At 38.8% G+C, this 27,650-nt stretch overlaps 1 protein-coding gene across 1 annotated transcript in view; it reads left to right on the forward strand.

Moving 5' to 3' along the window:
- Positions 1 to 27,578, forward strand: part of RNGTT (RNA guanylyltransferase and 5'-phosphatase) — a 186,610-nt gene extending 159,032 nt beyond the window's left edge. The window contains exons 14-15 of the mRNA XM_019472759.1: positions 24,359 to 24,482; positions 27,319 to 27,578. Coding sequence (XP_019328304.1) covers positions 24,359 to 24,482; positions 27,319 to 27,482 — 288 coding nt within the window. The 3' untranslated portion in view covers positions 27,483 to 27,578. The remainder of the gene's footprint in view (positions 1 to 24,358; positions 24,483 to 27,318) is intronic.
- Positions 27,579 to 27,650: the final 72 nt, after the last annotated feature.

Below are 27,650 nucleotides of genomic sequence, written 5' to 3' on the forward strand. Positions count from 1 at the left end.
AGACCCCTCACCAGCCTCGTTGCCCTTCTCTGGACATGCTCCAGCACCTCAACGTCCTTCTTGTAGTGAGGGGCCCAAAACTGAACACAGTATTCGAGGTGCGGCCTCAAATAGGTGAACTTGCTGCTTTCAAGAGCTTGTTTCTTAAGCTAGGATAAGCTGCTGATTTCTTGAGTGAAGCTGGCATGTTTTCCTTCCCTGAGTGACAGTGACTTCTACTACCAATTAATGGTCCCAAAGCTGGGTGGACTGCCACTGTCTAATCACAGACGAGAGATATGGAGCACCTTGTTAGAGTACCAGCTCTTCAGACTACTCCAAATTTAGGAGGAGAATTAGTCCAACTTTCCTCATACACTCAGTTGCTGTCCTGACAGAGCTCCACGACAACAGCGTGGTCTGTACAGTCTTTTAGCAAAATACGTGTAGAAGTTCTCCCGCTGTGCCTGTTGACACAGTAAGAGTATGTTGGTGCCCTAATTATTTGATGCTTTGCTTACTGGACTTTCATACAATTGACAGAGGTTTTTGCGTTCACTACCACAGCAGGAAAGGATTTCTCATTTATCACGGTGAAGTCATAATCTGAGTTTTGTTTCTGTTGCCTATCTCCCCTTCTTATTATTTTGTGCTGTTAGTGTATTTTATGTGATGCAAAATGCCATAGAATAAAACATAAGGATATCATGCCTTCAGCTTGAAGAAGACAACAAATACAGCCCTAGAATCTCTGGAGTGAGACGTTCCTGAGAAAAAGGACACACAGATTTATCTGTAGGTGTTTTATTCTGGTTGTTCATGTTGAAGACTGTCCTGGTTTCGGCTGGGATAGAGTTAATTTTCTTCCTAGTAGCTGGTACAGTGCTGTGTTTTGGATTTAGGATGAGAATAATGTTGTTAACACACCGATGTTTTAGTTGTTGCTAGGTAATGCTTACACTAGTCAAGGACTTTTCAGCTTCCCATGCTCTACCGACTGAGAAGGCTGGAGGTGCACAAGAAGCTGGGAGGGGGCACAGCCAGGACAGCTGACCCAAACTGGCCAGAGGGACATTCCATACCATGTGACGTCATGCTCAGTACATAAACTGGGGGGAGTTAGCCGGGGGGGCGGCAACCTCTGCTCGGGAACTGGCTGGGCGTCGGTCGGCGGGTGGTGAGCAATTGCATAGTTCATCACTTATTTTGTGTATTCTTTTACCATAATTATTATTATTTTCCCTTCCTTTTCTGTTCTATTAAACTGTCTTTATCTCAACCCACAAATTTTACTTTTTTTCTCTCTGATTCTCTCCCACATCCCACTTTGGGGGGGAAGTGAGCAAACGGCTGAACCACAACAAAGACAAATGATTTCAAACTGAAAGAGACACCACTGGATTGAACAGAGGCCTGTCAAATTAAAGAAAAATAGTATAACTTGCTTGGTTAGCTTAGCAAGATAGTGTCAGGGAAGGATTATTTCATCTTCATATTAGCAGAATTAACACAGGCAGTGAGGGGAAAAAGAAGGGGAGAGGATTATTTCAAACTAGGAAAGTAATGATAGGAGAACAAATGGATTATGCTGGACAGAAATAATTTTATTCTGAAAGCTGAAGAATACTTTTGAGAGCTACAGATCTGGATCCAGCTTCCACTAGGAACAAACACCTTTACAGTGTTGAGAAGGAATGTGATAATTACATGATTTGATGACTGTGAAAGAAGATAAACTCAGGTTATCCGAGTCCCTACATTTCATTAAACACAGTCACTCTGAATTAAAACACACAAACTGAGGATAAAGTTGTATAATATTCTACCTCTTCTGAAGTTCAAACTATATCTTTAGGATAAAGTCATCAACATTAATAATGTGTATTTATCATTGTTAACAGTCTCCAAACAGAACTGGTGGGTGGCTCGAATGTTTTATAGAGTTTTGTGGGATGTTACAAGCAGGATTTTCACATCCTCTTGCTAGACGTGGAAGCTGCACTGGGCATCGTTGGAATTGCTAGTATTGGGCTGTTAAGAAGCTGCATAAGGTAATCATAGAATCATAGAATAGTTTGGGTCGGAAGGGACCTCTAAAGGTCATCTAGTCCAACCCCCCTGCCGTGGGCAGGGACATCTTCAACTAGATCAGGTTGCTCAGAGCCCCGTCCAACCTGACCTTCAATGTTTCCAGGGATGGGGCATCCACCGCCTCTCTGGGCAACCTGTGCCAGTGCTTCACCACCCTCAGCGTAAAAAATTTCTTCTTTTTTTTATTCTGTTTGTGTTTTGTGGAAATCACCTATATTTGTGTGTCATGCAGAAGTCAACACATTGAAACAGTTTTAGCACCCACACTTAGAAAGTGGGGCTGATTGCTAGGTAATCTTTCAAAATAAATTTCTCAATGGAGTGGGAATTTAAGCTTTGTTCCTAATGTTTATTGTTACAAGCTGACAATGTACAGTCTTCTCATGGGAAGTCATACAATGCTGAGATGATGGCTTCTGGTGCCTGAACCTGTCCTCCTTTTCCACTCTTTCCTTTCTTCTGTACTGATTTCACATAAAGGACTGAGTCAAATTCAACCACTTTGTTTTTCAGGGTGCTCACATGGTCTGGGATATATGAAAAGTTACCTGGTGTAGGGTTATGGGATGTGTTTGCCTTCCTCAGGAACGCAGGAAGGTTTTACATTAAAAATAAAGTTAATTCTCAGCAGCGAGAGGGTTTTCAGGAGGGCAGCCTAGGACTTGAAGTGAAACTGACGGAACCTGGAGTGGCTTCACAGCTTGCAATCTTCTGTCCCAAGTTCAAGGTGCCTTTCTTTGACTTTGTGTCCTAAACAATAATCTGAACATATTAAAAAACAAAATTCTGAATTTGTGACAGCAGTAACAGAAACTCTGAGAGGTAAAAAACTGCCCTACCCACACAGTTTATATCTTGTAAAGAAGATGAGGGAGGTGCTAGAGAGAATTTACTGAACAAACTGCAGTTAGAAAATGCTGTAAGGTGCTAGCAAGAAATCACCCACTGCTCATTCTTAAGTTACATGTTTGTTAAAGGTAGCAAATTTAGCTCATTTTGAAAATAGGATACTTTTGAACCATTACTTTGAGAATTAATTAGGAAAGAAGAAAAGCATGTGGCTTAATTCTTTATCCCTTGACTTCCTTTCATTTGTCTACATCTTGACATTCTTTGTTGCAGCTTTTCTCAAAAGCAATTGCTAACTCTTAAGGGCAAGGGGTCCTGACTGCCTGCATGTTTGTATAGTCCCTGGAATATTAGAGCCCTCAAGTCCTGCCTGGGAATGTTAGACACCAATAGTATAAATGAATAGTAATATATTTTATGCGTGCGTTTATATTACAGTAAATGCCAGCATACAGTGGGCATATTTACTCTCTATAGACACATTGAGGGGAAAAAAACACTAAAAAAAAAAAAAATCTAGCCTTGGAACTGGTTATGTAAACAGAAAAAGAATAACAACTAGAAAATCTGCATGAGCACTGCAAAAACTGAAGCAGTGATTTTGTATGCTGTCACAATTGCTGCCCCTAAGAACAAAATGTTAATGAGCTATAATTTATAAATCCATTCTGTTCTGATGGATCAGATAGTCCCCATTTCGTTTTTTTTGTCATGATTATGCCTATGAATTCAGTTAAAAAATTTGTTCTTTGTAAAGCATGTGGTGTTCCATAGAAGTCCACAGAATTAGGAAGATTACCTCTGCAGTTTTCTGTTGTCGCTGCCAATAAGTGGTTTTGGACTATGATTTTTTTGTTTTGTTTTGTTTTTAATTGGGCAGTTTTTGTTATTTCAGCTCCTAGTAGGTTTTTTTTTTTCAAGTCAATCCAAGTTTGTTCTTGCTAAGCATAGGGTAAATTAAGCCTTCTGGAAAGGTTAAAATAATAGCTAATTGATTGTAGATCTTAATTTACTGGGGTTTTTTCTGTTTTCGATTTACTTCTGTATTAACTGTTTAAGAAAAAAAAATCTTCAAATGCTTTTAATGAGTATTGTAAAAACGAACAGATTGCAGTTTTTTAAGCCTTCCATTTCCTGGGCTTTGGAATCCAAATACATCCTAGCAATAGAAAATCAGTATGATAATACCTCATTTCTCAAAAAGCTTAGAAAAACAAGTGCTGACAAAGGAACCTCGTGAAGTTTAAGAGAAGCAAATGCAGGGTTTGCACAGGGACCAAACAAGCCCCTGCAGCACCTCAGGCTGCGCAGCAGCTCTGCAGAAAAGCTCCCGAGGGTCCCAGTGGCAACAAGTTGAACACAAGCCAGCCCTTGCACTGGTAAAGGCCAACCATACCCTGGGTTGTGTTAGCTAGAGCATAGCCAGCAGGTCGAGGAAAGTCACTATTCTCTGCTCGAGCGTTTGTGAGACACATCCGGAGTAACTGTGCACTGTTCGGCGCTCGCCGGTGCAAGAGAAGTCACCCCGCTGGAGCGATTCCTGCGGGGGTCATGATGAAGGGTAGAGCATGTGGCCTATGAGGATAGGTTAAAGAAATTTGGTTTCTTTGGTCTGAAGAAGAGAAGGGGGGGGGGGAGGGACATGGACGACACACGACTAATTGCAATCTTCCATTACCTAAAGTGAGATTGCAGAAAAAAGAGATCCAGACACTTCTCAGAGATGCTCAGGGAAGGAGAAGAGGGAAAATTCCAGTTGGATGTAAGGAAAAAATTTTCACGGTGAGGTTGGTTGGACACGGCAGCAGGTTGCCTGGAGAGGCTGTAAAATCTCTGTCAGTGGGGATTTTCAAAGTTGAACTGGAAAAGGCCCTGAGCAACCTGACTCATCCTTGAAGTTAACCCCGCCTAGACCAGGAGGTTGGATTGGGTCATGTCTGGAAGTCCCTTCTAACCTGAATTTTTCTGGATCTGTGATACTCTAGAGAATAAGCAGTCACCACTGTGAAATATAACTAGTTCTTAAGGATATATAAAACTGCACCATTTATTGTGTTTATTGGGAAATTGTACAGTTTGATGTTTCTGAGGCTCTGCTGTTACTGATTGAATAGAGCTTAATTTCAGTCCGTAGTATTAACATACAGTATACCGGTCAGTTCTTCCTCCTTGTCTTTTCCTATGGCTGCAACCATAACTTGCATTATACAAGGCTTTCAATACTTCCATTCTTAGTACCTCTTTTTTTCTTGTTAAATGTTTACCTTTGTAAGTGGCTGGTTTTCTCATAAGATCAAAAATATAAAAAGTTGCATCTTTTTTTCCATTAAGAGGTAGAATTGCATTACCTTCCAGAGATCCTGTGGTCCTCTTTCAAAGAACATGCTGTGTTTTCTTTACTAAAATGTTTATTTAGAAGAAGAAAGGGTGGTTTTTTTCCGTTGAAGTCATTCTGCAGCTATTTTCACGTAATGAGACAGTATGGCTTTTTTAATGGAGTGTGTGGTATATGTTGAGAATAAAGCATCTTTGGCTTAAACTAAAAATCTGTGAGCATAACTGGAACTAAGAGAAGCTGGTGTTCTCAGGAATGTCTCTAAAACTTAAGAGGTTTATAGATTATTCAGAGCCATATAACTAATTTTAAAAGAATGATAACAGTGAAGAAAAGAAATTGGAAGTGGCAGCACTGGCTAGATTAGTAGCAAAGCTCAAGAGTAACAGGCTGGAAGAAGAGCCGCCAATGGGTAGCTGTTGGATGTAAAAACACGCCGAGGAGATTTTGTAAATGCATGAAATGGGGTGTTAACTATTGTGCGTAATGGATATTAGTAGGGGAAGATGAATGCGTAAGAGTGTACAACACGGGTCACCTGAGTACTGCAGAAACAAAACTTGCATGTATGCTGGGAAGACATGGTCATGCCATCTAGCATCTAGCCGTTCCCTTCTCCTCCAGTCTTGTCTGCGGCCCCTGTTCCAGCAGTGGCACTGACCTACAGTGACTCTTAGGAAAAGCCTCCAAAATTAATCCCTTAGACCATTTGTATTTTCTTCTTCGGTTCTTTTGTTTGGAGTACTTTTGGCATGATACCTATGAGATTAAGCCAACCAGCAATTTTTTATCGCATTAGTGGGTAGCTGTTGGATGTAAAAACACGCCGAGGAGATTTTGTAAATGCATGAAATGGGGTGTTAACTATTGTGCGTAATGGATATTAGTAGGGGAAGATGAATGCGTAAGAGTGTACAACACGGGTCACCTGAGTACTGCAGAAACAAAACTTGCATGTATGCTGGGAAGACATGGTCATGCCATCTAGCATTCATACGTTCCCTTCTCCTCCAGTCTTGTCTGCGGCCCCTGTTCCAGCAGTGGCACTGACCTACAGTGACTCTTAGGAAAAGCCTCCAAAATTAATCCCTTAGACCATTTGTATTTTCTTCTTCGGTTCTTTTGTTTGGAGTACTTTTGGCATGATACCTATGAGATTAAGCCAACCAGCAATTTTTTATCGCATTAGGGATGGTTGATTTGGAGTTTCCTGTTTTGTTTCATTTGATAAATAATGAGATTTGAAACCAGCAGTAGCTAATATATGTGCCATCAGACTTTAGTTTTCATTATTTTCTTTTTTTGTCTCAGCATTCCTTCTTCTTGAATTCATTTGCTTTCTTACCTTCCTGGTAATTTTCCAAATATTTTACTGTTGACCCCATACAGGATACTGTTCTGAGAAGTATAGTCACACAGAAAACTGGATTTTCAAAGTGATAAGCAGATGGTGCTTACAGTAGCTTTCCTATGCCCAGTGGTATGAAAACATACTATGATAAATGTGAGCATTAGCAATCTGCACATTAAATGTGCAGATTATGTCTCATTAAAATAACACATTAATAGACAAATAGTTTATTTTCCATATTGAAGAGACGGCAAAACAAAAGGGTTAAGCTGTGTCTCTGAACCGTAAAGTTACTGCTCACTACCAACTAGAAATTGCTGAGGAAGATACTGGGAATGAGAGGTTTGTTTTAGCAATAAATAAGCATAGATATTGCAGATACCTCTCATCTGCATTGCATCGAGCCCTCATACTTCTCACAGTGGAATAACCGATCAGGTCATTGTAAAACTGCCAGATTTGTCATGCTGTGGTGCAAGTTGTGTTTTGCTATTGTCCTCGTCCTCTTTGTCACATTGTTCTTTCCCAGGCTTTGGTGTTTGAGAGTGTTCTGGCTCCCATACGTGGGTGATTTGGGGCTGGCACCATCTTTTGTTTTGCTTTCTTATGTTTTACAAAAATCATCTTAGAGAAGAGGATGATTTGTCCGTGATGACTTTAAGCTCTTGAACATGGTAATTTGTTGCTGCAGCTGTTCCCGTGTTATAACTGCATTGTCAAACCTGGTTTGGGTGTGCCTCTGCACATAGAGAGCGTAATTTGTTCTGAGTAATTGAGGATAACTTGATGACAACAGCTGTTTATCGGGCTAGCTCCTGTGCTTGACTGAGTTGCAACAGGGACTGTTTTTTCTTTAGTATAGGCATCCCCACGCTTAGTTTCCATAAATGCAATTGCATTTGCATTTTCTTTTGACTAGAATACAAGACTCAAACAGTATAGCAGTGCGCTCAAGCTTCTCAGAGTTTTAGGCAATTTAGGAAACTCATTGTAGGTAATTGTCTTCTCAGAGAAAGTAGTGTCCCAGATTTGTGTGTCTTTATTGTTTCCTTCAGAAATTACTCTTTTCATGTCATATTTGTTGTCGTAATTGTTATGTTTTAATCTCTTCTGATTTTTGAAATCAGTTCTTTGACTTTCCTTTCTGCATTAGACCTTTCTGCAATAGAGGCTTTTGTTGGTACTATAGGCAAGTGAAATAAAGGCAGTGGAGTGGAATGGATGATAGTCAAAGAGAAAGAGTAGCTACAAAAAAAAGTTTCTAAATCAAATTATAAAAATCAGACCCTATTAGAATTTATTGTAATCGAAAGAGACAATAGAAAGGTATTTGGACAAAGTCTTTTAGGTCTTTTTTTAACCATTTCTTAATTGTTTATTGTTTTAAATTATCATGAGAACATCAGCCAAGATCAGGCTTGAGGGGGGAAGAGAAAGCAAATTGTTGTTGTAAACAGTTTACAGGCAGAGTATATCTAAATTTGTTAAGCTTTTTAGAGGTGAGTTATTTTGAGTCTAAACAGAACAAATGAGGTTGAACTTGATAAATGAGGTTGAACTCGTAGTACCTTTGCAAAATGCAGATGATAATGTCTTTAAAATAAATTACTCATGAATAAATCAAGATGTTGAAGTTGCAAAGGGTGAGAGATGGTATAACAGGGAAATTCTTTGACTAGGAAATTGTTTCTGAGACCTTTCTTTATAGTATATATAAAACGCATAGTGAACATCATGAATGAGAAATATTTTAAATGTCAGATACTGATAAGATTGGAGAAAAACAGTTGACGGCAAAAATGGTCGTATTGAGAGGTACTGTGCTGGTTTAGGGCTAGTAAAAGGCAAATGCAGATTAAATTTAGATAAATGAAAAAGAATAGGCCCGCAAACAATAACACAGAAGGTAGAAGAAATATCAAACGAGATAATTATGCAGGATACCAGCTTACAAAGGAAAAGGGGTTATGGATAATATCCTGTCTAATTATAATACCTATAAAGGAGGATAGTCACACGAACTAATTTCAGCCACCACATACCCCACAGGCTCCGTGTATAGACAGGGGAAAACAGTTGAATCCAAGGGTGAATCTGGGAACCTCTAAGAAAAGCGCCTGACAGTTGCCTCGCTGGGTCTTTTAAATTGCTTTCTAGAGGTGCCAGTCTGTCTCGGTGGATTACATACTGAAACTAGCTCCTAAATTTTAAGTACCTAACGTAACGGTGCAAATACTCATCTTGCCTGTCTCTCTGGACTTTTCCAATTATGAGATTAAAGGCTGGAGTAAAACCAAATTCTTATTGTATAGCTGTTTTAACTGCAAGTGAGCATTTCCAGTATAGTATTGCCCACAGATAAGCATTGTGGCTTAAATGTCACTTCAGCTACTGCTAATAGACTTCCAGAGAGCCACTTTTTCCACCATTTCTATCCTCAAATATAATCTGTAAAACCAGATAAATCCTGCAAGCTTAGGCTCTGTTAGACCTCTGATGACAAAGTTGGTGGCTCTTACAGAAGGTTAGCAAATGAGGAGCAAGGTGGAATTAAACTAGATTGTGCCCATGAAAGGTTGGCCTGTAGGCAAAAAGATGAGATTTCATACTAGTAAAAGTAGAAGAATGCTTATCTCCTACACAAGGAAATGATAAATAGCACCTGTACAATTCAAAGAATGCCTTTGATACCTAGAAAGCAGTAATCCTAGGGGAAAATGAAGCTGTACACAGGCAGTAAATCAGGTAAGATTCTTTCTTTTTGCATTCTTAATTCATTCCTCTATTTGTATGATTTACAGTGGAATACTTAATTAAATGATTTTTTCATCAAATTGGCTTTCACAATTTTCATTGCGAGGGACACGTATGCCTCTGCTTGGCAGTATTCCAGAATGATTACAGTATTTGTAAAATTTCACATCTGAGAAAGAGAAATATATACTAAAACTCAGCTGAATAATAGTGATGCGGTATCTTGTTATGTAATAGTCAACAAAACCGTTATATATTTACTTTTTGTTTGACAATAGTAAAACCACTGCAGTTTTATCTTTCTAGCATAAAGTGAGAATAAAAGAGAAGAACAACAGAGCTCAGTGGTGCTATTATATTTCAGCAAATTGAAGTTTTCAAAATGCCACTTCTGCTTCTCTCCAAAGGAAAAAAAGGTTGATTGTAGAGAAAATAGCATGTTACATCTTTGGGTAAAATAGTGTAGAAAGATTTGAAAAGGAAAGATCAGAGATGTGGCTGCATTGTTAGAACCATTGTGCAGACATTTTATTTGTACTGCTAAGAACTGTAGAAGTTTTCATTTACTGGGGAAGAAACTGTAAATATGCAATATTGCTTTTTATGTTACTAAGTTCATTGAGTTACTGTTTAATTGGTATATAGAAAATTTCTGCCAGTGACTTTACAACCGAATGCTATAATGAAATGTCACTTCTTTTCGGAAAAATGTTACTTTCCCTTGATTAGCTGAAGTATTAAATCTGTTTCGGTAAATGAATCTATTGATTTTTAGCTTAATGTGTTGTAATAAAAAATATTTGGGTATGTTCTCAGTTGGTAGATTCATGAGATGCCCTGCTGGATTCTGTACAGGCATTGATGTGAGATTTTTATGTATTTTTCATGCATGAAGCAGAGAAGTCAGCATTGGTACAGAAGGGAAGTAAAGACCTGGGTTCTGCTGGAGGACAGTTCTCTCGCTTAAGCTCTGCAGAAGTCATCCACGGGCTTTCTTTCACTGGGTCAGCCAAGACCCTGACAGTGCCCTAAGGCGGGAGGGAATGAGGCTATAGCAAAATAGCGCTGTAAAGCCTCTTGGTCCGGCCGTTCATTCTGCTAGGACTCAGGCAGTCTTCCAGAGGTGGTTAACGTCGACCACGGTCCTCACTGCCTTGGGAAGCTGCTCACTGCCTACATATTAATGCTGCACCACACAAGAAATAAAATGCCCAATTAGTGTCATATGTTAACCTACCCAGTTGTAATTTAATAGTAATACAGGCAAGTGCAACTCAGCTTCTGCTTCATTTCATTACTGGGTCATGGTTAGCCACGCTCGATTGCTGACCGTTGCAGGAGAAGATAAACTAAGTGTTGTAGCATTTCTTTTATACAAACACAACCTCGGTAGAAACCTGTGGAAGAAACCTATGTGGGATGTAGGGAAGAGACTGGTCTATAGTAGAAGCAATGTAAAAGAATATGCAAAAGCAGAATTAGAGACAAGAATGTTTTTGTTCTTTTACACAGTAATGCAAGATACAGTTACTGTATTTTCCTACATCATTACATTCTCTTTCCACTGGTTACACTTTGGATGCCATTAATGCATAGGAAGAGGTTTCAGAGTAACTTAACTTCAATGGAAGGAAAACAAAGGACACCTCTGAATAATTTAGAAGGACATTTATAGATCAGTGAGTCAGAGGTTTTGGACTTAAAATACTGAAGTTTAACACTAAAGCAAACAGACCCGGAATTACTTAATTACTAGCTTGTTAATATTTCATTCAGAACTTTAAGGAGAAAAATCTGTAATTAGTAATTAGTGCTAGTAGTTATAGCAGGAAACTACAACCCAAGGCTTTCCATTTCAGCCTTGGATTTCCCCAGTGTGTGCACTCTTGCCTGACAAATCAACTCCCTTTTACCTTGGGCTTTTCAACTGTAGAGTTATGTACGTAAAACTTTTATCTAAAGCAAATTAATAAAGTTGGTTTAATGTATAAAAATACACTTTGAGATTATCAGGCAACAGGTTACAGAGTTGCCATGCCGTTACCTGGTTTTTCTTTCTCTTTTCTTATCTCTTTCCAGTGCTGCCTATTCTTCTAGAGAAGAGCCTTTAAGAATTTATTTTTTCCTGGCTGGAGTTGTTAGTGAAATTGGCTGGCTCTAGAATGGGTTTATGATGTTACTTGTAATGCTGTTACATCATGTGAAAAGCAAACAAATGTTTTCAGCTGTATTTGTTAGAGAACTAATGCTGTTTCAGTCCTGGGCCTCAGGTGGATGAGGATGGCCACTCAAACACAGCTTAGCACTTGAGCAGAGCGCTCAAATTGGGCTCTGAATTCTGGAGGATTTAAGAATCGGCCCATGCAGAGGTCTTTGCAGGCCACAGCTTTGTGACGAGGGGTTTTTTGAAGAGGTCATCTGGTTAGAAAACTCAAGAGACTTTTCTTGGCTTTGCTTGCCTTAGCTCTTGCAGGCTAACCGGGTAAAGTCATTTTGTGAAATAAGAATGAAGACTAAATATTGTTGCTCACTTATTTTGTTATTGATCTACCATACAATAACAAAGTGTATGAGCAAAGCCATGAAAATTGTGCTCATGTACAGCAGGCTTTCCCAGATTTCCTGTCTGTCAGGGCTTTGGCAGGACCAACTATCAAACCATTAATTATCTCCTGTTGTCAGCACTCACCATTCAAAGTTGTAATCCTGTTTAGTTGATAGTAAAACAGAAACTCGGATAAAATCCTTATTGATTTGTCTAGAAACGCTGCTGCCCAAACAGACCAAGAAGTTCATAGGTTTCTCAGACCACATCTGGAAAAATCCATAAAATCCTCTGAAGCCAGTTGTGACTCTTCCAAGTCCACGAATATTGTCCATTCCTCTGCCTCGTCATTACTGCAGTCTATTGCACCACCCCATGTCCATTACCACAGTGTCCTGGGAAATCTGGCTTCCTAATTCTGCAGATTCATTAATGACAAGGAATGGAAAGGAAGTAGGGGCTTGCAATGAAAGGTAAAGCAGTAAAAACCCCTCTATAGCCTCATTTACCGGCAAATTTGTGCCATTGATAGATTAGCCCTTGCTTGCCTTTCTTTTAGAGGACTGACCTCATCAGCTGCCAGGCACCGTAAAACCATTTGCAGTGTCTGAGCCACAATTAACTTCCCTATCTAGCCCCTTCCGTTCTGTTACCCCACAATGATCAAGAAGACGTGCATGCTTAGATTTTAGATTATAGGTCAGATTATACTGAACGTCTTTAATTGCTTTTGAAGGAGGAGGAAAAAAGCTTTCCATGATTTAAGCCTCAAAGCCAGTTAGGCTTTGAAGTTTAAGACAAACTATTCAAGAAAGGCAGGGAGTTCAAGCCAGCTCAATGCTGTAAAGGCAGTTGAGAAATGAGTTAGGGCAGTTGACTTTCACTACAGCAGTTGCTTTGATCAAAGCTAATTTTTGAAAGTCTGCGTTAAATCAGCAGCCATTAATCTTTTTGTTGTGACGTATTATCAGTAATGGGAAAAAAAAGATTATTCTCCTTCAATTGAAATCTTAGAAGGATGAAAAATACAATGAAAAATCCCTAACGCGGCTTTTGCAGCTTTTTCCCCAACACATCTTTGCTTATTTATTTGGATTTTATAACACTGCTGAATAGATTTTTTTGGTGGTGGTTGTTGTTTGGCTCTTCTTGGCTTTGTGTTTTATATTATTGCAGTGTTTCATCAAGGCATTTATCAACTCCCTCATGTAAGTGGTTCTGGCAGTCACCCCAAACTCATCCTGTGTCATTAGCTACAAAAATGGAAGGTTGAGTCAGCAGGGTTGTGAACTTCAACCTTAGCGATCAGGTGTAAGCATGCCCCCTCAAAATGGCAAGGTTTTAAAACTCCTTGAAGTTTGACTTTTTTTTTGGTCATCCTGTATTTGAAAATTTGAAGTTCTTGCTTTCTTATATAATACAAATACAAAACCTGAGAACTTTCTTTAAAAAATAAGATTTATTCTGCTGTAAGAGACTTGTGTGATTTCAAGATCTGGCACTCTCTTAAAAATACTAAGTATTACACAGACCATATAAAAGCTATGATGAGCTAGACTGAGCTCTCCTCGCAAGCTTGATCCTTTGGTTCATAGGAGACTTGGTTGATGAAAAACCATTCAGGCTAGTGAAGTGGATGGGGATTGTCTGAATTTTTATTTCCTACAAGTCCTGTAAGCCTCTGTATGTTCTAGTATCAGATTTATGAGTAACTAGGAATTGCCTCTGAAATGTATGAAGAAAAAAAGTTTACTACTTTTTGTAAATACGTCCTAGGCAAAAACTGAAACACATGTTAAATATAGGCAATCAAAAGCAAGTTTGCTTAGTTCTGGTCTTAGTTCATGCACACATTCTCTCTGTACCACCTCAACATTTTCAAGTATTAATAGGATTTCTAGATGTTGAAAACATTTATAAATTTATAATCCTGCCTTCTACCCCCTACCTTTCTAATAGTGCTTGCATAGCATGTTTAATAATTTACATATCACTTAGATACCAGTATTCGATAGTTGGTATGCCAAATGTTATACGTTTCTTTGTTTGCCTACTATAGTGAAGAATACGAAGTAAAATTTTGATTATATCTTTCTTAATGTTGTTATGCAGTAATGTTCTGAGGCAAAGAAATTTGAACCATGGGGAAAGCAGAGCTGCTAACAAACCAATTTGGGCTTTGTTAGGCAGTGGAGTAGACATATGAATATATAACGTATGATTATCATAAAATTATGGCCTGGAAATTGAACAGTCATGCTGCTGCATTTTAGACAGTACATTTATAATAAGCTATAATAAAGTAAACATTTTGAATGGGTATAAGAAGAGGTATTACTTGTGATCACAAATGTATGTTCAATTCATGCTTTTGAAGCTCAATTTAACAAAGCAAACAAATTTCCTTGTAGTGTTAACACAATTGTTCTCAGTGGTGAATTTTGATTCATGGGAAAAAAAACCTTTTTAAGCGTATAAAACTGGCTGGGTGGGGCTGGAAATTGAACAGTCATGCTGCTGCATTTTAGACAGTACATTTATAATAAGCTATAATAAAGTAAACATTTTGAATGGGTATAAGAAGAGGTATTACTTGTGATCACAAATGTATGTTCAATTCATGCTTTTGAAGCTCAATTTAACAAAGCAAACAAATTTCCTTGTAGTGTTAACACAATTGTTCTCAGTGGTGAATTTTGATTCATGGGAAAAAAAACCTTTTTAAGCGTATAAAACTGGCTGTTTGGGATCTAAATGGAAGAAAAGAGTATGATTCACAATGGCTGTAATTTGAAAGCTGCGTGTTGTTACAAGTAAAAGTGGGTTTAAAAGACTCGCTTGCAATTACTTGCTACTTTGGATTCTAATTTAAATGTCTTTTGGTTTATTCTGGTATCATTTGGCATTTTTCCGAAAGAGTATAAAACCACGGTTTCTAAGAACATTTCAGAAGCCAGGTAAGCAATGACGAGACTTAGGTTTAGAGCCCAATCCTGATAATGCTAGTGTGGGCTAACTGATCTTACGAAACTGCTCAGAGGTATATAACTTACAAGGATAAGAGTTTGTAGAGCCAGGGCCCATATGAATAGTGACAGATACTACCTGACTCGTAGTTTTTCCTCAGGCGACACAAAAAGGCTGCTGGGAAGCTTCTGATAGCCCAGCCCCGGGGAGTCTCCCTGTAACCCATCCCTGGCGGTGTGACAGCAAGTGACAGAACCCCTTGTAGGGTGTGAGAAATACAGATAAAACAAGATGAATTTAGACTCCCTCAGTAGTAATAGCTTGGGTACAAAGAAAAGATGAAAAACTTCATATGAGAAAGTAAGCTGTAAGCTGTAAAATCTATATGTGATAAACACAAACATTTGTCAAGAGATACATCATTACAGAGGTGAAGTCCAACATGTGAAAGGCAGAAAATGTCAGAAAAACTCTTCATCCTATTCTGACACAGTCATCTAGGTTCTCTTTTGTTTATTTTGAGGTACAGAAGTAGCATTGCCAAAGGTTGTAAAAGAGTGATAGCACTGCTTTGTCTCCGGAAGATTTGTTTGGGTTTCTGCTAATAAATTATTAAAGAGATCTCAGCTGCCCTGTGTCGCAGGATTTCTTGATAGCATGAGTGTAAGTACCTGAGGGGTAATTAAGATTGGGTTTAGAGAACCTAATGGGGGGTAAATGCTTTCCCTGTTGCGTGACCACAAACCATCTCTCTCTGTTTCCCCATTTGCAAACTGAGAATAATAAGCCTTATGAAAGTCATAATTTATGAATGAGCTAAGTGGTGTTTTCAAAGTATATTCCTTACTATTGGTGCATAACTCTTGTCTCTGGATCTTTGTTTCCTAGCATGCAGTGCTCTCGGTTTGGGGCTGGCTCCCTTTTGCAAAAGCAGTCTGACTGAATAAAACACAAATCAGGGTTAAGACTGGCTTTCGCAAGCTAGCTCAAGTCAAGTAGGAATACAGTCCTCAAAATATATTAGGCTGTGGGTGAAATGTTTCCTCCCGGAATCATTGCTGCATTATGATTACAGCTTTTTCTATCAACTTGCACTGTATATCCTTCCTCTGTCTTCCCCTCCTGTACAGTTGCTTACCTTCCTGATGGGGGGTGGCTTTTTTCAGAAACCTCCAGTGGATTCCTTGTCCTTCACTGAAAGGATTTTTTTGCTTATTTGTTTTTGCCTAACCTGCTGAACAGTTCCGCGGTTTGCTGTGGCATTTTACTACTTTGTTTGCATCTGCCTGTTTTTCTTTGGTACTTTGACAAACACCCTCAAGTTTCAGTACTGACCCCAAGGATTATTAGTGGCACAATTTTTCTTGGTGTGCCAAATCCAAGCTGGCTGTCTCTGGCCTTTGCAAAGTTACCCCAGGTGCTTGCGGTGAAGCATTGTTCTTACCTCTTCCTACAAATTCATGAGCTGTAGAGCAGGTGAAGCTCTGTTTGCACCAAATACGCAACATCTCTACAGTAAGTTCACACTGATGCTTGCTTTGAGAGCTCTGTTACTGCTCTCTTACTGCCTGGGTGTTTACTGCAGTTCCCCCATCCCCTGGAGTTTCTTCCTCTTTCATCAGCACATGCTGAGGGTCAGAATTATATGAGCTGCTTTTTTAATGCGACTTTATTTAAGAACTCATCGCAGTGGAGGTATGCCAGGTTCGTGAGTCCTCAGCACAGAATTCTTCCGTTTCTCAGTTTTTACAGAGGACGTGCAGAGAGATCTTTTTTCTGTCATCCATAGACCCGTGATGATTAGAGTGCCTGGGCAAGGGATATCAATCTAGGAGGACAACCGTTCATTACTTTGTTTCATTTAACTGTTCAAGATGTTTGTGGACCCTCGGATCTCAGCTTCCCATTCTTGACGATGATTAAAAGAAAACAGATTTTTGGAATCTTTGAAGTTCCCTCAGGAGTTAGGTGGAGATGGCAAAGTTTAGCAGGAAGGTCATCTGCTCTTTGAGTACTGTAGATGCCTGAGTTATAATGCCCAAAAGTGTTCAAAGAGTTTGTTGGTTTGCTGTGGCTGACCAGATTTTCCCGTTGAGTGAAATGGGAAGTATAGAAAAAGGATATCTTGAAGAGTGTGCTTCATCGAGCAAAGCATTTGTGCAAACACAGATATATTTCCACATCATGGTCTTAGCAGTTACCAGTTATCTGCTTTGTTGTAGGAACCAGTGTTCCTCTGAGTCCCAAACAAAGCTCAGAAAAACATCGCTTTTTTACAGATAGTTCAGATGGTGTTGTAAGGTCAGGTGTACAGGAGACCTTCCAGGACACATTAAGAAATCCTATTTCCAGGTGGCACTGAAAGTCATTAAACTTGTAATATCACTGATAAGAGGAAGGCTTTTTACTTCTGATGTTTCCATCAGTCAGTTGTCAGGAAAACTGCAGGACTCCAACCCATTCTATGTATCAGAAAAAGGTATCCATATTTGGAATTACTACATGTAAGAACGAGAGATTCTTTGAGAAAATATAATACGTTAAAAAGAAAGAATAAATCAGGAACTGAGAGTGCTAGACACTGGAAGTCAAAAACAAACAAACAAAAATCCACAATTTAAAAAAGCCTCACTCTTATGATTTTGAAACATGATTTTTCTTTTTGGCTTTTTCCATGATTTTTCCAGTGCTTGGTGTTAGCATTGTGGTTTAATTTGGCGTGACCAAAAATGTTAAATTTTTTGAAAGAAAGAATAAATCAGGAACTGAGAGTGCTAGACACTGGAAGTCAAAAACAAACAAACAAAAATCCACAATTTAAAAAAGCCTCACTCTTATGATTTTGAAACATGATTTTTCTTTTTGGCTTTTTCCATGATTTTTCCAGTGCTTGGTGTTAGCATTGTGGTTTAATTTGGCGTGACCAAAAATGTTAAATTTTTTGTATTTCTTAATGTTCCTTTCCAGGAATGAGATTTCAAAATTGGAGCATTTCCATTTCCTATGTACACAAGAAGCGGTGTAGTTACCCTTAGAAGGCTTCCTTAATGTTAAATAAACATATCAACTACATTGTGTTTACCCAAGCTGATAACTATTTGTTGGGTAATACATTACTTAAAAGGGAACACAATCAGTATGTTTAATTTAGCAACAGAGTTGGTTACCAGTGCTCTTATTTTACTTTTGTAAAAATCTATGGTTTTGATAAAATAATCTCTTGAATCATATTAAGAAACGATATTGAGCTACATTACAGAATCTGTTTTGGCTTGAACAAAAATGTGAAGCAGATTATTTAACTGATTAACTTTTGCCAGTTGACAGTACTGATATTTGTGGTCCTGTGTACACTTAATGGTATGAACAGGCATTTAATAACCATCTCTTAAATTTTTATAGTTCTTTGAGAAGTTTTACTGTGGAAAACATGAGATACTTTATGTGAATGGGGAAAAAAGTTCTTTAAAAGCATCTGAAAAGCTGTCCGAGAATTAGGAAGAAGCACTGAAGGAACAACTTGGGATCTGTATTAGGTGCTGTGTTGTGCCCTGTAAGTGTTGGGGGCTCTAATAACTACACAGCTACTGACTCTCTAGGATGTTCTTAGTCGAATCATTAGAATTTCTTATATTCATGTCCTCATCTGTAATCACGTGTAAGAGTGCTTTCCCAGGATAGTTCTTGCCCATACGCACATTCCTCTGGAAAGCTGGGCATGCACTAAAATCATGCACTTCGAAGCTTTGCTTTAGGTGTATTCTCAAAATAAATGGGAGCCCTGTTTCTCACGCCTCATTTCCTCTCAATTGCCTTGGTTTGACATGAAGGTCCTTGGAGTTTGCTTGTCACCTTTAAGTCTTCAGTCTTCAAAAAGATCTCATTTTGAGTTTGGCTTATCTTTATATCTTCAGAAGCTGTTTAATTTGTAACTGCTGCTTCTTTATTTTTTCTGTCTCCATCCTATTCCTTCAGGAAGTCGTGACCCCTCTTCATTTCCTCAAATTCCCATGTAATTGTTCTTTTTGTTCCCTGGCTGTTGTCATTGCTTCTCCCTGGTCTTCAGATGATGCCCTTACTGCTATGGAGTCATAGTACCAGTGGGCAGGTTAATTCTCTCTGTCGTCTAGGACATTCCGCATTGCTTGAGAAGTTTAAAAATAAAGTCTATAGTACTTAGCAGTTGTGGGCAGTCACAGCATTTGAGAGTAATGCAGAAATCAGGATTTGAGATGTGCTATTTTGCTGGAGAGGTTTTATTTCCTAAACTGTCATTTGTGGCTGAATGTATCCCAATATCCTCAGGACAAGGAGCTCGCAAACGTCATATTTTTTGGATAGTTCTTAGAAAAATGTGGTTTAATTTTTGCAGGATGGCTGACTAGAGAAGGTGTGGGCTCCAGTTCTCCTGCAGCAGGAGACTGGGAAGCAACCAAAAGGTTTCTCCCTCATGAACACACAGCTGATCATTTATTTTGGGATGTGCTGCTTTCACTTGTTTGCTTTGGCTGTGAGAATGGATCCTAATGGAGAAAAGTTAGTTATGATATCAGAGAGAGGAGGAATTACTTTCCAGGCCTTATGCGGCAGCTCTGAACTTTTTCTCCCCTCCAGGCATTGGAACTTGTGTTTAAAAAAGAAAACAGTTTGTGTACTTGAGCATATCAACAAGGAATGCCTTCATTGCACATGCCAGCTATAAAAAGAAAAGGCAGATTCTTCTTAGAAAATAGAAAGCCATTACATTTAGAATCTATCTTGCCTGTGTGTTATGGCTCCTTTTTTTAATTCTGTATTTAGAAATAAAGATCTTTTTAATTTCATGAGATTTCAACTGCTGCTGTTGCTCATTTGTTCTTTCATGGAAGTTAACATTTTCTGCATCTACTATTATGATCATTTCTTCTGGGATCTTAGAAATAGGCTGATGACAAGTGATGTGGAATAAGCAATAGAAATAGGTGAATTGAAGAATGATTTTCTTTCTGTAAATGTTTGGTAATAGAGGGGAAAGTGCAACAAAAAGGCATTTAAAGAGAGAACGGATTTGAAATAGAATGTGTTAAAATTTTGCTTACAAACATCACTTTCTTTAAAGGGGATTATTTACTGAGCTAAAATAATCTCAGTTGCTCTGAAAAAAATATGCGTATGGAAACATAGGGCTTCTTTCAGTCAAGTCTCCATTTATCTAAAAGCTTACCTCCTTTTTTCTTTCTAAAGAACTTGAATATGGGGAAGGTAGCTGCGTTTAAAGCTTGTCCACTGTAGACATGCTTTCTGAAATATTAACTTAATTACCTTAAAATCTAAATTCTCGTTGTTAATACCTCTTATGTAAAGTAGCGGCTCTCCCAGGAATGTCATTCTCCTTTGGGATTAAGGGTGATGAGACTAATGTTTGAGTGAAGTCTTCACAGAAAATATGTATGCTTCAAGTAAATGAAAGAATGACTCAACAGGTGGAATTATGGACCAGTCTGATGATCAAGTGCACTGTGGAGATACACAGAAAACCCTTGGCCACTGGTAGTCAGCAGAGATAATGTAGGCACGTTCACGGGACTTCTCCTTTGGGATTAAGGGTGATGAGACTAATGTTTGAGTGAAGTCTTCACAGAAAATATGTATGCTTCAAGTAAATGAAAGAATGACTCAACAGGTGGAATTATGGACCAGTCTGATGATCAAGTGCACTGTGGAGATACACAGAAAACCCTTGGCCACTGGTAGTCAGCAGAGATAATGTAGGCACGTTCACGGGACTAGAGCTAACTACATTCAAAGTAAATGGTTTCTCCTCTTTTTCAGCTGGATATATTGGTTTTTCACATTTTGCTCTAAATTAACATAAAATGTAGCTGCATATAAACACACTGTTGTGATTCCTCTCAAAATGGCTCCATTATTCTGCCAGGCAAGATAATTTGAGATGGGTTAGATATTTAACTTTTTTTAATATATTTTGAATTTCTTTCAGAACATAGGGGATGGAAGGAGACTGGAAAATGGGAGATTTCCTAAACCTTAACTGTCATCATTCTTAGAAAAAGGAATAAGCTTACCCCACCAAATTTTTTCCTAGTGAATAGCCCAGATGATGATGGCAGTGGGAAGCCTTTCTCAGCAGGGAGAGGAAGATAGCTGTCATCTTCATGTAATCTGACATTCTTAGGCAATGGTCTTGTATTATATCCAGTCTGATTTGATAATGAGCTATTGCTGAAATGGGGATGCATCTCTTGCCCACTTTTTTCCAATCACATCTTGCAATCTAGCAGTAATATAGTGAATCAGCTTCCAAGAGGAAGCTCATCTGTTTTTTTGGGAAGTGATTTCTGTTGGGCAAGTAGGCTGGTTCCTGATAACTAGATCAAATGCAGTCAGGAGCAGTGAGTGTTCCTGCTGAGGAACAATTTCCTTCCTCCTTAAAGGAGAGTAGAGTACAGGTTGGTGTTCGTCCTTGCCCAGGACACAGTTGTGGTCCAGAGCAGAGATACTGTTCTGCTGCGCAGCACCTCTGACAGCCCCGTGTCTGAGACGTGATCCTCTGGGCTTCTAATTCTGACCGGCTATCCAAAAATAGGCTAGGGAATAAATATTTAATTAAGGGAGGTTCCAGAATCCTTAGTGTGGTGGGAGTTTCCGTCTTGAAATTGCTGAATGCTGGTTCAAGGCGTTTTACCAACAGTATGGCAGAAGTATTGGCACTGTACCAAAAGCATTGCTACTGATGAGGATAAGCATTTTGACTGAGAACTGCCATCATTCCTAAGACACTTCTCCCATTTCTGTGAAGCACTAGCTAGAAGGAGTACCTCTCAGGAAGAGAAATGATGGTGCATTATTCAGATACTCCTATGGACTGTAATACTTAAAGGGAAGAAGGAGGGATGAACACCATACTGCAAAGGGAGAATCGAGAAGACTGCTGCTCTGAGCAGCTCAGAATGAATTCCCAAAGGGAAGGAAATTCAAGACAGTTAAATTTGATGGTTTCCCTGTCCTGCTTTGAAGCTGAAATACCAGAACGTAGCATGCAAGTGATAGGTAGATGGTCAATTATGGATACAAGGTTCGCTATGGGCTTGTTCAGTCCTGTGCATAAACAATACCCGTTTAGAAGTCTACTAAGATGCAATAGTAGAAGAGTATTTTTAATGCTGAAAAGTGTGTTTTGCTCAGAGTACTTGTAGTCTTGATCAAATGCCCAGCAGTTCCTAAAACGTTCATTAATATTACAATAAGTACATTTACAAGACTGAGGTCACTTAACAAAGTATAGGGAAGAGTAGGTGCTGTATTTCTTCCTTTGTAAAATAATTACTACAACTTGCAATTGTTAAAGACTATGATCACCAGTTTTCTAACGGGAAGATTAATTTAAGTCAGTGCTTTGGCAGGTGTTCATATTTTGTGGAAAGATCTGTCTTCCAGATTGCTATTGAATGGCTAAGCAAGTATCTAGATAGTTAATGATACTGCTTAATTGCCACAGTCAGATAAAACTGCCATCTAATTTATTGCTATTCTGAGCATCTGAACACTAGAAGAATGATAAACCATGAGAAAGCCTTATGAGATGGTTGGTTAGTTGAAGTCATGGCCTGCAGTTTTATACATTTCTCTCTCTAGCAGGTGATCCTTCCAACATTTCCCTGCTTTGGCAGAAAATCAGACACACGCTCATACCCCCTGCTGCCCCCGCTTCCACTAGGCAGGTGTTTTCAAAGTAATATGCCTTCCCAAGGCACTGCGCAGCCAAGAGTTTCTTCCTGGGTTTATGTATCCATAGCGCGCTAGAAAAGGATGTTGTGTTTTCCTGCATACACCTAATGGAACATAAATACATCCACAAATGTGTGTCAGTCAAACATCTGGACTGTATGTAGCTTTTCAACACGGATGGAAAGAAGTGACGTGCTGTGCAGAGCATGCTGCAAAGGAAAAGATTGCTGATCTGAGCAATCAGTTGTTTTCATCCAAGTGATCAGCAGCAGATGCAAACTTCACTTCAGGATTAAATGATTTTAGGAAGAAAGCTCTTTGCAGGTGATGGAATGGATGAAGGAGTAACGTGTGACACAGAAACCTGACTCCGACTCTGTCAGCCCTGCAGCAGGACAGGCCTCGGTTGTAAGCGGGTTTAACAAAATTGTCTTATGGTGCCATGTTCACTTGACAAGTAAAATCCCAGGGCTCCCTATCCGGGAACGAACACAAGTATTCAGGGTAAATACCAAGCAAAATGTTAGGATTCTGCTTATCAAATTAAGGATAAATCCTGTACCATGCAGTACAGGAGGACTCAGTCCATGCTCAGGACCTTTTCATGAATTAATTGCCTTTATCTGGGAATTAATGGAAAAGAGGTTCATGGGCTTTTCCACTGTATGTGCTGTTAAGCTGTCTGGAGACAGTTATGGCCTTTTTCAAATCTGCATCCCTCTGACAGTAGTAAATTCCCGTGTCACCGCTCGGGAGCAAGTAGACAACAGAGGTGAAAAATTATGCTAATGAATTGCAATAACCAGTCTCTTTATGAGAGCGCTTATGCATAAGATCCTGAATCCAAAGCGTTATATTACCTTGTACAGCTTTTCGTTGGTAAACTGTAGCAAACTGAACGCAGCTAGCAGTTAAATACAGCTTTATACTTCTGAAGAGGCCCTTTGGAAGAAAGTGAAGTATATGGGTAAAATTGTTAAAGCGTTAGATAAGGTTCTCAGGTTACCATGGTTACTTGAAAATTTTGCATTGTATCGTAGATTAGGATGCATAGGATGAAGTAGCCAAAACAACTAGGAAGTCCAATGCATATAAACTGCATTTCCAAACCACACAGCATGGCCAAATAGAAAGGCAAATAGCTCAGGATATTGGCTGCTGACAAATCTATGAATCAATAAAGAGAGGCCTGAAGGAGATTTAGAACATACGTGATTTGAGATCTGGCATTGTTTTGGAGTTACAATCTAAATTTTTAAAGACGAATGAAGAAGAAAAAAAAGAAAAGAAAAATCCTCAGTAATGTAAAGAGTGGAATGATTTTCCATAAGCTCTTTCTGGTATTGAAATCTGACATTTGGCTTTGAGACCTTCAACAAAGAAGGTTGATGAAACATGGATAATACATTTCGTGCACTTAGGCTGGCAGTAGCACTTACATTGGAAGCAGTTTATTCCCATGGAAACCTATTTGCATTTGGGCCAGAAGTGACTTTTTTCCCCCCTCTGTTAGAGCTGCTGATGTTTTAGCATAATATAATTGCTGTATATTGACAGCAGATTTGAAAAGTATTTTTAAAATGTTGAGTAGCTGAGCATATGTATAATGGAGATGTAGTCTGTGCAGTTTTCCTGTGTAAGATGGAGGCATGTTGCTGAAAAATGCAGTGCAGCTTTTGATCTTCTATTATTTATCCCTAAAAGAAGGAAAAAATGTGAATTAAAATACATTTATCCCAAACAATTTTTTTTTAAACAGGTGACAAAAGAACTGAAACAATACGACAATAAAATTATAGAGTGCAAGTTTGAGAACAACAGCTGGGTCTTCATGAGACAGAGAATAGACAAAAGCTTTCCAAATGCCTACAGCACTGCCATGGGTGAGTAGAATAATTTGCTTTAAAAGTTTTTCAGGCTCAAATTTTAATTTTTTAACTCTGTTCTAGTTAAGGAGGAAAGGCACTCTGTGTTCTCATTTCTAGTTTGAGTCCTGGCTTCTCTAACTTATTATAGTAATACCTCATCTTGCAAATGCTTATGTTATATTTAGCTTTTATATAGCATGAATCCTTTGACTTCAGGGTTATTTGATGAAGTCAGTTAAACAAATACTCTGATGCAGTATATTTAACAGATAATGCAGAAGCAAGTGCCTCAGCCTTTGTAGAACTGCAGACGCTTGCTCCAAGAGACTTTAAATGGCAGGGCATGCCTTTTAAGTGAGACCCAGGGAAGTTTTTATTTACCATAGCATTGCAACAGCAGTTAACTAACTAACATCAGTTCCTAGCGTTGTGTTGGCTTGTGGGATGTAATGCAGACTGACACACTGAGTTTAATTTCTTGAACAAAAAAATCCATTATAATTTCACCTCTATTCAAAACACCAAAACCATTATTTGGCAGATGGGCTAGAAAATTAATAGGAGCAAATGTCATCTTAAGTTTCTACAATAGTCATACAAACAATGAAGAGGGAAGCAAATGAAAGGTTGGGGGTATATCCCTGCAGAATTGTGAGAATTTTATATTCTTCTACCAAAAAACGTTTTGCCAGTATTGTAAATTAAATGATGTTGTTTACTTTCAGCTGAAGTATAAGAGTTTGAATAGAAGTGTGCAACGCTGAATAACAAGTCATGTTGATACTGACTTTTGTTAAGTGCCAAAATGAAGTCTAATCGTATTTAAGACCATGCTATTTACAAGAGCATGCATAGATGATGTAGGATTTTCTCTGAACCATTCTACTTGTATTTCAGCCTGAGCAGATTTTCTTGAATAAACAAAATGCGGTCATTTTGCCAGGAGATAATAAATCTGTTGGCACCTTAGGGAACCAGCACAGAATGTAGCTCAAATACTTGCTGAGCAATCCTGTCGGGAAAGAGGAATGGGCCACAAAAGTCATACAAGTACAACGACATCTCTTTGTCACCATGACCTAAATTTCTCTTCTCTGTTTCATCTTATTGTTTCAATAGTTAGTTTGCCTTGGAGTTTTCTCTTCTTTGAGGAGTAGCATATTCTTCTTTCCTTCATTCTTAAGAGCATATGTAGCTGCCCTTTTTCTCTTCTTATTTTCTCTGCTTGTAGAGCAGTTGTGTTATTCCTGAGTTTTCTTTCCGCCAAAACATAACTTCCTAAAAATAAAAATTAAAGGAAATTTAAATGCTACAAGAAGAACTGTTTTGTAAGAAATTTTTCACATTTTCCATGGGAATTTTCAGAACAGAAAGGTTTCTTTTGGCTTTAAATTTTCACTTTTGGCCATTTTTCAAAATCTCCGAAAGTTGTATTTTCTCATTTGAGACTTCCGTTGTCCCCTTCTTTAGATCTTTTCTCCTCTATTTGCTTTCTCTTGATGAAAAATACTGTTTATTTTTCCCCAAGGTTGAAATAGCAACAAAATAAGTACCTGTCTCCATCTTGCTTTTGGACTTTGATACCTTTCAAATCGAAAAGAGAAGGGCTTTTTGAGTGATTAAGCTAGGACAGCCCTTAAAAGTTGATATAGAGTTATACCAGCTGCCTTGTGGCACAAATTCTATTCCTAAACTACTGATAATCATAATGCTTTCCAACTGCTAAAGTCACATACAGTACAACTTTTAAAGCACCTTTTCACCAAAAATAAATGAGATAATAAAAAAATAATGCTAGGATGGTGTTTTATTAATTCTAAAGTAATGCTTTGAGTTGTTCTGGAATTCTGCGGGAAAGAAAGTGTTTTTAAGTGTCATTGTTGTTCGTAACGATGCTATATTGCAAGTACATTTTAAGGAGTCTTAATGTTGTTTAGTACTCTAGGGGGTAAATAGATTGTTTTGCATGGAAATTGCATCCATACTGTGGCCAATCCTGACATGCTATAAATTACCCTCTAGTCATTTTGTACTTTCTTCCAAGATAACCATAGGTTTCCTACTTAATTTCTTGCTCTTTATTTTTTCCCTCCTCCCTAAGTCTCTCGGGAGGGTTAATTAGAGAAGTATAAAGTTACATAGGAAAAGTATTAAAAATATTTGTTTTAAGAGAAGTAAGCCTTTTTATTTGTTCCATAAAATCCTGTGGGCCATTACTTACACACTATGACCTGGGGAGTCATGTTAAGTAATCCAGGTGTGCTTGTACACGCGTGCCTTGGCCACCATGCAGCACTATGGCCTGTCCTCCATCCCATGGTCTGGTGTGGTAGACACGTAGCTTGCTTGGTGTCAGGTCTTTCTGCCACATGAAGGTATATGGGTTAAAAAAAAAAGTCCTGTGCATTGTGCGTTTATGGTATTTATAGTACTTAGTGGTGAAAAAAAAGTTACCTTAATTCAGAGGTTTTCAATATTAGGCCAATCTTGTTTGGATTTGATGAGTGTTTTAAAGCCATGACTCACAAGGTCTTTGTTGCTATTGCTTGCCTCAATAGGATGTCAGTTCTTGGTGTTTTTATAGTTGCCCCATGAAGCCTACACACACATGCCTTTTGTTTTAAAAAGAGAGATTCCCAAGAAATAGGGGCCCACTACACTGCTTTGCTCTCTGGGGGGGCAAAGCAGAGATACTTGACTCCTGACGTAACCATCTTGTGAAAGTCCGCGTTTAAGGCTGAATACTTGAGCCACATTATGCTATTTATTTTGCAAAGAGGGGATGAAATTATTGAAGTGCCGACTACAACAAATTGGTTTATTAACTTGAGAATATGTTCTTTCTTCCCAGCTGTATGCAACAGCATCCAGAATCCAGTTACGAAGGAGATGCTGTTTGAGTTCATTGACAGATGTACAGCAGCTTCTCAAGGACAGACGCGGAAACACCACCTCGATCCTGACACTGAACTCATGCCGCCCCCACCGCCCAAAAGGCCGCGTACCATAACATAAGGCCTTGGTCTCAGCGGATAGCGTGTTTACAGTTCTGCAGAAAGTGAAACGCAAGTGTGAAGGCTGGAAAAAAAGAAATCTGAATTGCTGTAAATATTTGGGTGTGGTTTTTTGAGGGTTTTTTGTTGACGCCCCCCCCCCCCCCCCCCCCCCCCCCTATCACACCTT

Source organism: Aptenodytes forsteri, unplaced genomic scaffold (assembly GCF_000699145.1).
Source record: "Aptenodytes forsteri isolate BGI_AS27 unplaced genomic scaffold, ASM69914v1 Scaffold20, whole genome shotgun sequence".
In the NCBI taxonomy this organism is placed as follows: Eukaryota; Metazoa; Chordata; class Aves; order Sphenisciformes; family Spheniscidae; genus Aptenodytes; species Aptenodytes forsteri.